General features: G+C 42.5%; 1 protein-coding gene across 8 annotated transcripts in view; it reads left to right on the forward strand.

The window, feature by feature from the left end:
• The window catches only part of PDE6G (phosphodiesterase 6G), a 37,682-nt gene that overhangs the window by 9,981 nt on the left and 11,223 nt on the right, over nt 1-16,478 (forward strand). For 2 of the 8 annotated variants that reach the window (XM_069750743.1, XM_069750744.1), the window contains exons 2-3: nt 9,514-9,550; nt 15,707-15,945. In XM_069750743.1, coding sequence (XP_069606844.1) covers nt 15,800-15,945 — 146 coding nt within the window. In that variant the 5' untranslated portion in view covers nt 9,514-9,550; nt 15,707-15,799. Of the gene's footprint in view, nt 1-5,878; nt 5,940-9,513; nt 9,551-15,706; nt 15,946-16,478 lie in introns of those variants that run through there. The other 6 variants (XM_069750742.1, XM_069750745.1, XM_069750749.1 and 3 more) reach the window with 4 other exon arrangements.

Below are 16,478 nucleotides of genomic sequence, written 5' to 3' on the forward strand. Positions count from 1 at the left end.
GAGTCACCTCAAGCAGACGTTTGTCCAAGGATGCCCAGGCCTACTTCAGCCTGCCTTAATCAGTTTAGGTTTTTTTTTTTTTTTTTAATAAGTTTTTTTTAATTTTGAAGTGTAGTATTGTGTATGACCTGGTTAAAGAAGATTGCAATGTTGTCTATAACCTGGTTCCGGTTGAGTTGTCAAGATGACTCTAGCTAGAAAAAAAAGCCTGTTTCCATGTATTTGGCCTGGTACATCTTGTGTATGGTTAAATATAAGGCCAATGCCATGTTATGTATGGCCTGGTACAAGGAAGTCGCCGTCCCATCTCTTGCCTACTACAAGTGAGCAGCCATGTTGTCTATGAACTGGTGCAATGAGTTGCTTGGATATCTACAACACAGTTTAAGTTTTTTTGTCTTTGGCCTAGTACAAGAGAGTTGTGGTTTATAACTCAGCATTATATAGTTGCTATGTGGTCTTTGGCCTGGCATAAGAAATTTGTTTGACAGTCTTCTGCCTCCTAAAAGGTAATTGCTAGGATGGCTACAACCTAATGCATGTCTTTGGCCTGGTGTTAGGGAGACAGTTGTCACATTGTCTATGACCTTGCATAAGCAGGTTGCCAGGTTGTTACATGGGAGGGCATGTCTTTGGTCTGGTACTAGTAAGTTGCCATGATGTCTCTAGCTTAGTATAAGGCAATTGCTATGTATGGCTTAGCACAAGGCAGTTGCCATGCTATCTTCTGCCTCCAACAATGGAGTTACAGTTTTGTCCATTAACCTTAGACAACTTGGTTACTCCCTTGTACAAGGGCTATAGACAACATACAGCCATGGCCAAAAGAGTTGGAATTCTTGATTTTATTCCAGAAGGTAAAGTATTTCTCCAAGAAAATTATTGTAATTACACGTTTTATTCCTTTGTAGGTATTGGTACAACACACACAGAAAAAAAGGGCAAATTGAACATAATTTCACACAAAACCCTCAAGATCGTCTGGACAAAAATTGTTTCCAAAATTGTGGGTAAACAACTTTGTTTCAAGCATATGATGCTCGTAAAACTCACCTATGGCAAGTAACAAATATGAGCAATATGAAAATCACACGTGAAACCAGATAAAAAGGAATGAAGTTGACTGAATCTTTGCTGTGTGTGTGTGTCACACTAAGCATGGAGAACAGACAGGAGAAGAACTGTCTGAGGACTTGTAACCTTGAGATTGTTGATACCGTTCAACAACTTTGGTTCTCAAGACCATTTACAGAGATCTTGATGTTACTTTCAGGGCTGTGGAGTCGGTGTCCATTTTGGTGGAGTCGGTTTTAAATGGACTGACTCAGACTCCTAAAATCTATATATATAATTGTCTAAGGGTCACTTCCGTCTGTCTGTCTTTCTGTCTGTCTGTCACGGATATTCATTGGTTGCGGCCTCTGTCTGTCATGGAAATCCAAGTCGCTGATTGGTCGTGGCAAAACAGCCACGACCAATCAGCGACGGGCACAGTCCGGCGGAAAGATAGCCACTCCTTCCTCCCCGCAGTCAGTGCCCGCTTCGTACTCCCCTCCAGTCAGCGCTCACACAGGGTTAATGGCAGCGTTGACCGCGGTGTAACGCACTCGGTTAACGCTGCTATTAACCCTCTGTGACCAAATTTTTACTATTCATGCTGCCTATGCAGCATGAATAGTAAAAAGATCTAATGTTAAAAATAATAAAAAATAGTTACATACTCACCCTCAGCTGGCCCCCGAATCGAAGTGGCCGGTTACCGACGCTCCTCTCGACGCCCCAGTGACCGCTCCATTCATTGCGGTCTCGCGAGATCATGACGTGCTACGTCATCTCGCGAGACCGCAATGCACTCTTCAGACCGGAGCGCGAGGAGCATCGGTAACCGGCTGCGTCGATCCGGGGGCCAATGGAGGGTGAGAATGTAACTTTTTTATTTTAACCCCTTAGTGACAGAGCCAATTTGGTACTTAATGACCAAGCCAATTTTTGCAATTCTGACCACTGTCACTTTATGAGGTTATAACTCTGGAACGCTTCAACGGATCCTGCTGATTCTGAGATTGTTTTTTCGTGACATATTGTACTTCATGTTAGTGGTAACATTTCTTCGATATTACTTGCGATTATTTATGAAAAAAACGGAAATATGGCGAACATTTTTAAAATTTTGCAATTTTCAAACTTTGTATTTTTATGCCCTTAAATCAGAGAGATAGGTCATCAAAAATAGTTAATAAATAACATTTCCCACATGTCTACTTTACATCAGCACAATTTTGGAAACAAAATTTTTTTTTGTTAGGGAGTTATAAGGGTTAAAAGTTGACCAGCAATTTCTCATTTTTACAACACCATTTTTTTAGGGACCACATCACATTTGAAGTCATTTTGAGGGGTCTATATGATATAAAATACTGAAGTGTGACACCATTCTAAAAACTACACCCCTCAAGGTTCTCAAAACCACATTCAAGAAGTTTATTAACCCTTTACGTGCTTCACAGGAACTGAAACAATGTGGAAGGAAAAAATGAACATTTAACTTTTTTTTGCAAACATCTTAATTCAGAACCATTTTTTTATTTTCACAAGTGTAAAAACAGAAATGCAACCATAAATTTTGTTATGCAATTTCTCCTGAATACGCCAATACCCCATATGTGGGGGTAAACCACTTTTTGGGCGCACCGCAGAACTTAGAAGTGAAGGAGCGCCGTTTGACTTTTTCAATGCAGAATTGGCTGGAATTGAGATCGGACGCCATGTCACGTTTAGAGAGCCCCTGATGTGCCTAAACAGTGGAAACTCCCCACAAGTGACACCATTTTGGAAACTAGACCCCTTAAGGAACTTATCTAGATGTGTGGTGAGCACTTTGAACCCCCATGTGCTTCACAGAAGTTTATAATGTAGAGCCGTGAAAAAAAAAAAAAAAAAAAAAATTGCATTTTTTCTACAAAAATGATCTTTTTGCCCACAAATTTTTATTTTCACAAGGGTAACAGGAGAAATTAGACCACTAAAGTTGTTGTGCAATTTCTCCTGAGTACTTCGATACCCAATATGTGGGGGTAAACCACTGTTTGGGCGCACCGCAGAGCTTGGAAGAGAAAGAGTGCCGTTTTACTTTTTCAATGTAGAATTGGCTGGAATTGAGCTCGGACGCCATGTCACGTTTGGAGAGCCCCTGATGTGCCTAAACAGTAGAAATCCCCCACAAGTGACCCCATTTTGGAAACTAGACCCCCCATGGAACTTATCTAGATGTGTGGTGAGAACTTTGAATGCCCAAGTGCTTCACAGAAGTTTAGAATGCAGAGTCGTGAAAATAATATTTTTTTTTTCACAAAAAAGATATTGTAGCCCCCAAGTTTTTATTTTCACAAGGGTAACAGGAGAAATTGGACCACTAAAGTTGTTGTCCAATTTATCCTGAGTATGCTGATGCCCCATATGTGGGGGTAAACCACTGTTTGGGCGCACGGCAGAGCTCGGAAGGGAAGGAGCGCCGTTTTGGAATGCAGACTTAGATAGAATGGTCTGTGGGCATTATGTTGCGATTGCAGAGCCCCTGATGTACCTAAACAGTAGTAACCCCCCACAAGTGACCCCGTTTTGGAAACTAGACCCCCCAAGGAACTTATATGGATGTGTGGTGAGAACTTTGAATGCCCAAGTGCTTCACAGAAGTTTATAATGCAGAGTCATAAAAAAATATATATATATATTTTTCCACAAAGGATTTTGTAGCCCCCAAGTTTTTATTTTCACAAGGGTAACAAGAGAAATTGGACCCCAGAAGTTGTTGTCCAATTTATCCCGAGTATGCTGATGCCCCATATGTGGGGGTAACCCACTGTTTGGGCGCACGGCAGAGCTCAGAAGGGAGGGAGCACCATTTGACTTTTTGAGCGCAAAATTGGCTATCGTGTTTGGAGACCCCCTGATGTACCTAAACAGTGGAAACCCCCCAATTCTAGCTCCAACCCTAACCCCAACACACCCCTAACCCTAATCCCAACCTCATCCATAATCCTAAACACTAACCCTAACCATAATCACAACCCTTACCCCAAAACAACCCTAATGTCAACCCTAACCATAACCCTAATCAAAACCCTAAATCCAACACACCCCTAATCCTAATCTCAACCCTAACCCTAATCCCAATACACCCCTAACAACGTGTGTTGGTATGTCGGGCCGATGCATTGCGACGGCCCCGTACCGACGTAAGTGTGAAAGAAGCCTAACCCTAACTCTAAATTTAGCCCCGACCTTAACCCTAAATTTAGCCCTAACCCTAATCCTAGCCCTAACCCTAGCCCTAACCCTAACCATAGCCTTAACCCTAACCCTAATTTTAGCCCCAACTGCTCTTCTCCTGCCGGCCGGCAGATGGAGACAGATGGCGGGCGCACTGCGCATGCGCCCGCCATTTTCTTTTGCCGGCGGCCAGGAAGAGCAGCAGGAGGACCCAGGGACACAGGTGAGTATGGCAGGGTCCCCGAATCCCCCTATTTCTCTGTCCTCTGATGTGCGATCACATCAGAGGACAGAGAATTACACTTTGACTTTTTTTTTTTTTTGCGGTCGCCGGTAAACAGTTAATTACCGGCGATCGCAAAACAGGGATCGGTAAAACCGACCCCGATCATGCTCTTTGGGGTCTTGGCTACCCCCAACAGCCGAGACCCCAAAGATTCTCGCGGGACCGGCCGGCGGGCGCACTGCGCATGCGCCCGCCATTTTGAAGATGGCGGCGCCCACCGGGAGCCACGAGGAGCATCGGGGGAGATAGGTAAGTATTGGGGGGCTACCTGGGACCCCTTTTCTCTGTCCTCCGATGTGCGATCACATCGGAGGATAGAGAAATTAAAAAGAGATCACGTTTTTTTTTTTTTTGCGATCGCCGGTAAACGGTTAATTACCGGCGATCGCAAATGCGGGGTGGGTTAAAAAAACCCCGAATCATGTTCTCTGGGGTCTCGGCTACCCCCGGCAGCCGAGACCCCGGAGAAAATCCGACTCTGGGGGGTGCTATTTACTTTTTCCACAGCGCCGTTAATTAACGGCGCTGTGGTTTAAGTACCCTTAGCGGCCGCCGTTAAAAGGCGTATCGGCGGTCGCTAAGGGGTTAATTCCTTTTTTTTTTTTTAACAGGGATATGGTGCATACTACGTGACTGGCCAATATACTAAGTGACTGGGCAGTATACTACGTGGCTCTGTGCTGTATACCATGTGGCTGGGCAATATACTACGTGGCTGGGCAATATACTACGTGGCTGGGCAATATACTGCGTGGCTGGGCAATATACTACGTGTCTGTGCTGTATACTACGTGGCTCTGTGCTGTATACTATGTGGCTGGGCAATATACTACGTGGTTGGGCAATATACTGCTTGGCTGGACAATATACTGCTTGGTTGCGCAATATACTACGTGGACATGCATATTCTAGAATACCCGATGCGTTTGAATCGGGCCACCATCTAGTATATAATAAATTGGTACAGTAGTTCAATGCAGTATGTGATGTAAAATTTTTCATAAGAATTTGAGAAAGTTATGAAATGTCTTTTCTGTTCCTGATCTGACAATCTAAGCTTTTAGTTAAAAAATCTGTACTGCATTTTATGCAGGGCCGTATTTGGCATTCATGCTGCCCTAGGCACTGTAAGTGGTCACTCTCCCCTATTGGCTAGTCAGACTACAGTCTCATGCAGCCGTCAGTTGTACACGTACAAATTCTATCCGTATTTTTCACAACTACAGGTAACCATTATAGTCTGAGGCGGTCTACATATCCGTGATGTTTTATGGACGGTGTGCCTGTGCAAAACTTATGCAGATTTGTCCGTTTTTATTTACAGTGCAGCATATGAAAAGTGCTAATACAAGTCTGTGGGACCAGAAAAAAAACATATCACATGGTTAGTATTAGTATACAGTCTGTGCGCCATCCGTGTGCTGCCTGTGATTAACATTACAAAGTATAGCAGAGGCTTCAACATTTATTCATCCATCTGTGAAAACCACCAATAACTGATGGTAAAAACGGGCACACGGACCGTACACTGATGAAGCACGGACCGTACGTCCACTGATGACGCACGGACCGTACGTACACACATGACGCACGGACCGTACGTACACACATGACGCACGGACCGTACGTACACACATGACGCACGGACCGTACGTACACACATGACGCACGGACCGTACGTACACACATGACGCACGGACCGTACACTGATGACACTGGAACATTTTAAGTACGTGTTTAAACACAGACGAGTGAAGAATGCCCTTGAGTCACATGCTCGTGACGCCATCGCAGGTCCTGTACCATCCAGATGTAATTTCTTCCGTTTAGGCAGGGAGCTGATCAGTGTTCTCCTTCCCCTGCCGTGCGCTCGCATATTGAAATACCCCCCCGCATCCTGGCGCCCTAGGCACGTGCCCTCAAGTGCCTAGTGGAAAATGTACATGCTCATTAGTACGGCAGTGCTGTTATTCATATTCTCTGAAACAAGGCCAAAAAGCACAAATTCTGCAGGGGTATGTAAACTTTTGAGCACAACTGTACTTCAAGAAGCACCCAGAAATGGATGGAAACAAATTGCTGGAGAGTTATGACGTAGCCAGCAATGAGTCCTCCTGATATAATTTCCATTGATCACCTGTGGAGAGACCTTAAAATTGCTGTTAGGAAAGGGCACCCTTCTAACATGAGAGACCTGGAACAGTTTGCAGAAGAGGAGTGGTACAAAATTTCAGTTGAGAGGTGTAAGAAGCTTGGTGGTGGTTATAGGAGGCAATTGATTGCAGTTATTCCAAAGTATATTCAACCCAATATTACCGTAAGTTGAGGGTGCCGACAATTTTGTCTGGCCCACTTTTGGGCTTGTGTGTGAAATTATGTTCAATTTGCCTTTTTTCCCCAAATTTGTTTGTGTTGTTCCAATGCACGCAAAAGGAAATAAACGTGTGTATAACAAAACGTGCAATTGAAATAATTTTCGGGGAGAAATGCTTCATTTTCTGGAACAATTTCAAGTGTGCCAATACTTTTGGCCCCGACTGTAGACACTCCCTTATACATTAGTCTGTCACAAGGAAGGGAGTCACCATGTTAAACAGGTACTAGAGAGATGTTGTGTTTCCTATGGTCATGCTACAAGGGAATTGCCATATTGTCCCATGCTTTCTTTTGGGCTGTTATAAAGATGACTTAGCGTATGTGTCCACGTTCAGGATTGCATCAGGATTTGACGCAGGTAAAATCTGCACCAAAGGTCACTGGCAGGTCACCTTCGTTTTTCATGAGTTTTTTGACGGGTTTTCTTCAAGCGGATTTGTGTGCGTTTTTGTAAGCTCAATAAATATATACCAAAAAAAAATAAAAATGGGTGATGTCATTTCTTGTCCAACCTTTTCATTTACATACTCCATTGAAGAATAATGTTTACACACACAGATAATGATAGATAACAGATAGATCGATAGATAATAGATTATAGATGCTAGATAGATAATAGATAGATCTATTGTATCTATCTACCTATCGTATCGATCGTATCTTATCTATCTATAAATATATCTATCGATATATATATCTAGCCATCTATAGATATATCGATAGATAGATGATAGGTACGATAGATAGATAATACCAAGCCCAATGTTTAGTATAGCTATGTATCTATAGATATATCAATAAATATATCTATAGATAGATTATCCATCTATCTATATAATCATCTAAGGGGTACTTCCGTCTGTTTGATGTCTTTCTGTCTATAACGGAAATCCGGCCACAAATTGGCCCCTCCCTACTCCCCATCCCGGACCAACTTTTTTACTATTGATGCTGGCTATGAAGCATCAATAGTAAAAAGATATAATGGTAAAAGAAATAAAAAAAATAAAAATAAAAAATCATGCTATTCTGACCTTCCGTCGCCTCCGCAGCTTTCCCGCTCCTCCCGATGCTCTCGGCAGCTTCCGTTCCCAGAGATGTACTGCAAAATTACCCAGATGACTTAGCGGTCTCTGGCAAAGACCGCCAAGTCATCTGGGTAATTTTGCAATGCATCTCTGGGAACGGAAGCTGCCGGCCGCATCGCGAGGAGCGGGACAGCTTCGGTGGACGACGGAAGGTGAGTATATAACTATTTTTTATTTTCATTCTTTTTGTGGGCTGCTATATACTACGTGGCTGTGCTATATACTACGTGGGCTGTGCTATATACTACGTGGGCTGTGCTATATACTACGTGGGCTGTGCTATATACTGGGTGGGCTGTGTTATATACTACGTGGCTGTGCTATATACTACGCGGCCGGCCGCGACCAATCAGCGATATTGGCGTGGAATTTAACCCCCACTCACAGCGCGACATACATACATATTCTAGAATACCCGATGCGTTAAAAATCGGGCCACCATCTAGTAGATATGCAATAGCAAGGCCGATGTTTATGAATGAACGTTTAATTTTTTTTTTTTTTTTTAAAAAGGGAAAAAAAACGGCGTGCGCTCCCGTGCAATTTTCTGCGCCAGAGGGGGAAAGCCGACGGCCGGGGGCCAATATTTGTAGACTGGGAAGGGGGTAATATTCATAGCCTAGAGAGGGGCCATGGGTATCAGCCCGCAGCTCTCTGCGTAGCCTTTACTGGCTATAAAGATAGGGAGACCTCTCCCCCCCAAAAAAAAAGACGTGGGGTCCCCCTATATTTTATAGCCCAAAAGGCTACGCAGACAGCTGCGAGCTGATATTTATAGCCTAGAGAGGGGCCGTGGATATTGGCCCCCCCGGCTACAGATACCAGCCGCCCCAGAAATGGCGCATCTGTAAGATGCGCCAATTCCGGCACTTAGCCCCTCTCTTCCCACTCCCGTGTAGCGGTGGGATATGGGGTAATAAGGGGTTAACGTCACCTTGCTATTGTAAGGTGACATTAAGTCGGGTAATAATGGAGAGGCGTCAATAAGACGCCTCTCCATTATTAATCCTAGAGTAGTGAAAGAGTTAAAAAAACAAAATAAAGACACAGCCAGAAAAAAGTATTTTATTATTCTTAATTTAACCATACTTCAACGCCTGCAAAAAACGTAAAATAATAAACCGTATACTACCTGTCCGCCGTAGTCCAATTAATAACAAGTGTCCCACGACGATCTCCCCTATAGAACTCTAGTTCTGCCATGTATCACTGAGGTTACCTCAGTTGAGGGTCTCACTTTATGGCATTGCTGCGTGGGAACATTCTCACACAGCAGTGCCACAAGTGAGACTAGGGACTATTTTTTACAGTGGCGGAGGAATACAGTGCTGAAGGATACCTTCCTTCATTGTATTCCTGGAGCCCCTGGAGAGCGGTTGCATCACCTGATGCTGCTGCTCTCCACGGGAGATCGTCGTGGGACACTCGTTTTAATTGGATTTCTGCAGATCAGGGAGTATAGTGTTTGTTTATTTTAATATTTTTTTTTTACAGGTGACACTGGCTTCGGGGATCAAAGTGACAAGTGATGGTGAGTATGTAATCTATGTTTAATGTACTGTATGTCTATATGTATGTACTGTATGTATGTGTTGTATGGTGCATGTCGTATGTTGCATGTTGCATGTTGCGGCATGCTGTTGCATGTCGCATGTTTTTGCATGTCGCATGCTGTCGCATGTTGCATGTTGTCACCTGTCGCATGTTGTATGGTGTATGTGCACACAGTCTAGACGAGTCCAGCTCTGTACATCTGGATGCCTGACATCTAGGATGTAGCAGAGATGGTAGATGATTGCCGGAGATAACTCTCCAGCGATCACCTACACTACAGCGTTCTCGCAAACAGCTGATCAGCAGTTTGCGAAAACCAGACTAGTGACCGGAGAGAAGTCCCGGTCACGTGCACGGCAGTTCTCGCGATAACATAAGTTATCGCGAGAACTGCAGTGGACGAGGGACTTCCGGCGGCGGGACAGGTGAGCCGGCAGAAATGTGTAGTAAGCTGCATTTATGCAGTTTCTACGTATGTGACTAATCATTAGATGCGATTTTATCGCATCTAATGATAGTCTATGGTACATTTACGGCGCAGCGACGGAGCGTCGCCGGATTGTAAACAGACATGCTGCGTTCTGAAGAGACGTTTACGCGGGTCTGCCGCCTGCGTGTTTTACCGCATAGTGGAGACGGGATTTCATGAAATCCCCTCCTCTATGCTGTAACATCTGGACGCTGCGTGTTTGAAGCTGCGGCTCTACGCAGCATCAAACACGCAGCGTTTCCTGAACGTGGAAACATACCCTTAAAGAAGTTGCCATGCAATCGATATTCATGAGGCAACTCCCTTGGAACAGGCCTAATAGATACAGGGTGGCTCCGACTGAGCCAGGCATGACTTTTCAGACAATACCTATAATGTCAATGAAACCTCAGTGGTACACAAGACTACGGGATACACAGTACCAGGGGAGGCTGATCATACGGATTGTGTCCCCCACAATCCACTTGCAGTGAAGGTATTTTGCCTCCTCAGCAGAACGTCCCTGTGATTCTATAACATCACATGTAGTTGATGGAAGGGCTCAATCTTTTCATTGTATAAGGGTATGTTTCCACGTTCAGGAAACGCTGTGTTTTTGACGCTGCGTTTTTCCGCATCGTCAAAAACGCAGCGTCCAGATGTTACAGCATAGTGGAGGGAATTTAATGAAATCCCGTCTCCACTATGCAGGAAAAAACGCATGCGTTTTTGCCACAAAGACGCACATGCGGTACGTTTTTTCACAACGCAGCATGTCGTTACAATGAGCAAAACACGCAAGTACACCGCAGGTGACCTGCCAGTGACCTCAGGTGCAGATTTGGTCAGGATTTTACCTGCATAAAATCCTGACCAAATCCTAAAGCAAGCCTGAACGTGGACACATACCCTAAGAGTGACATACATATAGTAATGATTATAAACATCAATATTTGGAATATTATATAGTTAAAGCTGTGGCTAATCCATTTCCAGAGTTTGTGACTCAAACAGTCAGCAATAGAGCATCCTGTAGTCCACAGAAGGCAGAAGATTTCCTATGACTATGGCTGGAAAATATTCAGCTAGATTTGCGATAGGCCGTAGGCCTCTTTCACACTTCCGTCGGAATGTGAACGTCGCAATGCGTCGTTCTGTGAAAAAAACCACATCCTGCAAAGTTGCCCGTAGGATGCGCTTTTTTCACATAGACTTGTATTACCGACGCATCGCAACGTATGGACACATGTTCCATACGTTGTGCACTGGATGTGTCGGTAATTGGCGGCCTGTCGTTACGAAAAAACGTTCAATGTAAAGTTTTTTCGTCCGTCGAAACCGCCATTTTCGACCGTGCATGCGCAGCCGGAACTCCGCCCCCCTCCTCCCCGGAACTCACAATGGGCAGCGGATGCGTCTGAAAACAGCATCCGCTGCCCACGTTGTGCACAATGTCCGTCGGTACGTGGGGCCGACGGTTTGCGACGGACCCATACCGACGGAAATGTGAAAGAGGCCTTAGTGGGATGGGGTATAAATGTGCTTCAGATATGCTTTCTTCTGCTCCTATACTGACCCATGTGTCTCCATGGTTACAAACTACATACATACCTGTATAGTCTTATCCTTCAGTTGTATTACTCCACACCCTCTGCCTTTTCATCTTGCCAACCTACAAATAGCAGGAGAGTGTGCAAATGGAAGGTAGGAACATCTCACTGCGGGTTTGTAGTATGTAACCATGGAGACACACAGCCCTTCATGTGAACTGTATACACAAAATTCTAAGAGAACATTTATCGTATATAAAAGGCTTTGAAGGTATGAACAGGTCCGGGTAAGGAGCATAGACGTTTAGATCTCTAACAATCCTAAAAAACCCTTCTAATCAGGTCCTGTTTACACTGCCTCATGGTTTATTACATTTTGGTTCCATCCTACGGTGGCACTCCGCACACAAGGTGAAATTTTCACCTTCATAGTCCCCGCTAATTATGGATTTATGGCCATATTCTGGTAGTCTGTTACAATAGCCTGCTAAGATCAGCGGTAGCGATTGTCAGGACGTCCCAGAAATCTCTTAAAAAGTAGTAATAGCTGTGAAAACCACGTCAACTGCTTCTTGAACCTATTTGTGCTGGCCCAATAGTAAAGTTAAAAGAATATACCGTAGCTACTATAATTCTGCCCCTATGCACAAGACTATAACTACTATAATACTGCCCCTATGTACAAGAATATAACTACTATAATACTGCCCCTATGTACAAGAATATAACTACTTTAATACTGCCCCTATGTACAAGAATATAACTACTATAATACTGCCCCTATGTACAAGAATATAACTACTATAATACTGCCCCTATGTACAAGAATATAACTACTATAATACTGCCCCTATGTACAAGAATATAACTACTATAATACTGCCCCTATGTACAATAATAACTACTATAATACTGCCTCATATGTACAATAATATAACTACTATAATACTGCCCCTATGTACAATAATATAACTACTATAATACTGCCCCTATGTACAAGAATATAACTACTATAATACTGCCCCTATGTACAAGAGTATAACTACTATAGTACTGCCCCTATGTACAATAATATAACTACTATAATACTGCCCCTATGTACAATAATATAACTACTATAATACTGCCCCTATGTACAATAATATAACTACTATAATACTGCCACTATGTACAATAATAACTACTATAATACTGCCTCATATGTACAAGAATATAACTACTATAATACTGCTCCTATGTACAAGAATATAACTACTATAATACTGCCCCTATGTACAAGAATATAACTACTATAATACTGCCCCTATGTACAATAATAACTACTATAATACTGCCTCATATGTACAAGAATATAACTACTATAATACTGCCCCTATGTACAATAATATAACTACTATAATACTGCCCCTATGTACAAGAATATAACTACTATAATACTGCCCCTATGTACAAGAGTATAACTACTATAGTACTGCCCCTATGTACAATAATATAACTACTATAATACTGCCCCTATGTACAATAATATAACTACTATAATACTGCCACTATGTACAATAATAACTACTATAATACTGCCTCATATGTACAAGAATATAACTACTATAATACTGCTCCTATGTACAAGAATATAGCTACTATAATACTGCCCCTATGTACAAGAATATAACTACTATAATACTGCCACTATGTACAATAATATAACTACTATAATACTGCCCCTATGTACAAGAATATAACTACTATAATACTGCCCCTATGTACAAGAGTATAACTACTATAGTACTGCCCCTATGTACAATAATATAACTACTATAATACTGCCCCTATGTACAATAATATAACTACTATAATACTGCCACTATGTACAATAATAACTACTATAATACTGCCTCATATGTACAAGAATATAACTACTATAATACTGCCCCTATGTACAAGAATATAACTACTATAATACTGCCCCTATGTACAATAATAACTACTATAATACTGCCCCTATGTACAAGACTATAACTACTATAATACTGCCACTATGTACAATAATATAACTACTATAATACTGCCCCTATGTACAAGAATATAACTACTATAATACTGCCCCTATGTACAAGAATATAACTACTATAATACTGCCCCTATGTACAAGAATATAACTACTATAATACTGCCACTATGTACAATAATAACTACTATAATACTTCCCCTATGTACAAGGCTATGCTATAATACTGATCTCTATGTACAGAAATAACTACTATAATACTGCCCCCCATGTACAAGAATATAGATACAGAGCTATATTGATGCCCTTATGTACAGTATAGAACATAACTTCACCTCCACCGTTATCTCTGCTGTTGGGAGAGGTTACTATGTGTTTCTCTATAGGAGGAGTCACCTGATTAGAATTGTGTATGTAGAATCTCAGCGACACTTGTACTATGGTCCATTCATGTCCACTATGAGCAGTTGTGTTTGTGGGCTGTATCCTCCCTGCTCCTGCAGTGTTTTTCTTGTTATTACACATCACATTATTATAACCGTCTCTCATGCCCTTGGGTTAAGAGGATCAGGCTTGAGCTGAGTTAATAAAAAGGTCAGCACAGATTACAGATTCTATTCAAAACTCTACTAGTTAAAAAGTGAGTCATTAACCAGAGAAAGCAACGGGAAGTCATTTTGATAGGCTGCCTTTGTTGGAGTTGAATTTCGGACCTTACAGTTGCAACTGTGCCATGCAGTAAAAGTCAATGAGAGCCTTAGGAATGATCAAATAGATCTAGAATACACGATTTTTGGAATGGTTTGGTCCAAAATAGAGTCCATCACTATGAAGCGGTATGATATTTTTGGGGTGTCACCAGTCAGGTTTAGGTTACCATACTTTAGTTTTGGGATTTGATTACCTATTTGGTCGAGAACCAGCTCAGAGCCCCCTGTCATGTGTATGTATGATGGAGGAAGACCCTTAGGCATGATTCACACAGAGTATGGTCCGTGAGGCACAGACTTTCTCATGGCCTGATCTTGACAACCTCATATATGCTATTGAGTTTGGGTCAGGATATCTACAGTTGATCTATGCATCATGGACAGAGACACATGTGAATCTGGCCTAAGGAACATAAAAAAAAGGTCAAACTTTGCCCACAATATTGATGCCAATCTATTTACGCACATGCTGGGTCCTCATATGGTAGTTGTGTAATCCATTATTAGCAAACAGGCCCAATTTCGATTTATTCCTTCTCTGTATGATCGCATACTCATAAATAGCCATGGAGTCAACCAGCCAAACCTAGACTAGGAGGTCAACCTGCCATACCCTATGTTTTGTTTACATGGACGATAAATTTCTTCTATAGCTGTCTATTCATTGTAGTGAAGATTCACCCACTTAAAATTTTATAGATCTGCAAACAGTGGAAGGGTACCATAACGTTGACATAAACACCAAATTCTCAAGACAGGACTTCCAAGAAATACAGATAACGTGCTAGGAAATGAATACCATATAGATGGTCCACATTGTTTCTAATGGGAACTGGCTGGGTGAGCCTGAACACTTTCTCATATGGCCAGTGTTTTGGAAAGGGAATCCAACCAAATCCAAAAGTCGTGCTGCCCATGTAGATGCAGCTTTGTCCCAATGTTTTATAGGCATTATAAGAAGGTTATGTCTCACCTGGTGAGGTGCATCCACAAAGTGCCTGATCTGAATGAGCAGTTTTAGATGTAGAACGGAGAGGTGATGCTGGTGCAGCACAGAAGAGGAGCTGGAACAATGTTTGACCCATGTGGCGCAGAGCTGGAACGGCAGAAACTGGAGACTTGGAATAACTGATCATTATAGCAGTGGGATGCCAACTGCTTGAATTGGGTTTTAATGAGGAGGACGGATGAGTTCATTGAACTCATCACATAACCTCCAAGGACTAGTTTGGTAACGAAGTACACATGTACAAACCTGATGATTCCTCGCTCGTGTCCACTGTAGGAATCCACCCAACTCATTTGTAATAGGGTCCCATACAAAAGACGCTGCTGCATCCTATTGACCTGTATTTCTTTAGTACAGTATGAGTATTTATGGACTTTTCCTTTCTTGCAGGTAGGTCTAGCATTTCTACCTTCACCTGGTGTCACCTGGATTTTTTTTCCATTTTGCCTGTGATAGGGACGCTAAAGAGGCTTCAAGCTCAGCATGAATCTTGAGCCAGCAAAGCCGGAGATCAAATCAGCCACACGGGTGACTGGAGGACCTGCCACCCCAAGGAAAGGACCACCAAAATTTAAACAGCGGCAGACCAGGCAGTTCAAGAGTAAGCCTCCGAAGAAAGGAGTTCAGGGGTAAGAGAACACGAACCTTGCTAACACTTGATATCACTGCAAAATGGTCTATGAAGAATACTGCAAGGACATTCAGACTGTTAAAAGGGTTGTCAAAAAAAAAAAAAAAAAAAGACACACACACACCCCTCTGTATTGGAAAGAACCTTTAAAGAGAAATGGAGTGTACTGTGGAATGTAAACGTTTGGGTACCCCTGGTTAAAATTAATGTTTGAGATCATATGCAAATTGCCTCTTCTGAGAAAAAGAGGACTTAACTCTATAGCGCCACCTGTTGTAAGTAGCGCTCCTACAAGTCACAATCAACTCATTAACGAGTCGTGCAATATGACTTAGGATTAAAGCCAAATCAGTATCTCAATTCGCAGACACGGTGTTTGGGGCTCTTGGCCCTCGTCAGTGCGAAGCAAGAGAACTGATTTGGCTAGGTGATAGGCTCTGGACTGGGGTCATGTCATCTTCATCTTGCGTAACAATAAAAGGCCTAAAAAAGGTTCAAGATGACACATTTCCTTTGTAGTTTAGGCAACAA

This window comes from Ranitomeya imitator, chromosome 2 (assembly GCF_032444005.1).
Source record: "Ranitomeya imitator isolate aRanImi1 chromosome 2, aRanImi1.pri, whole genome shotgun sequence".
Lineage (NCBI taxonomy): Eukaryota > Metazoa > Chordata > Amphibia > Anura > Dendrobatidae > Ranitomeya > Ranitomeya imitator.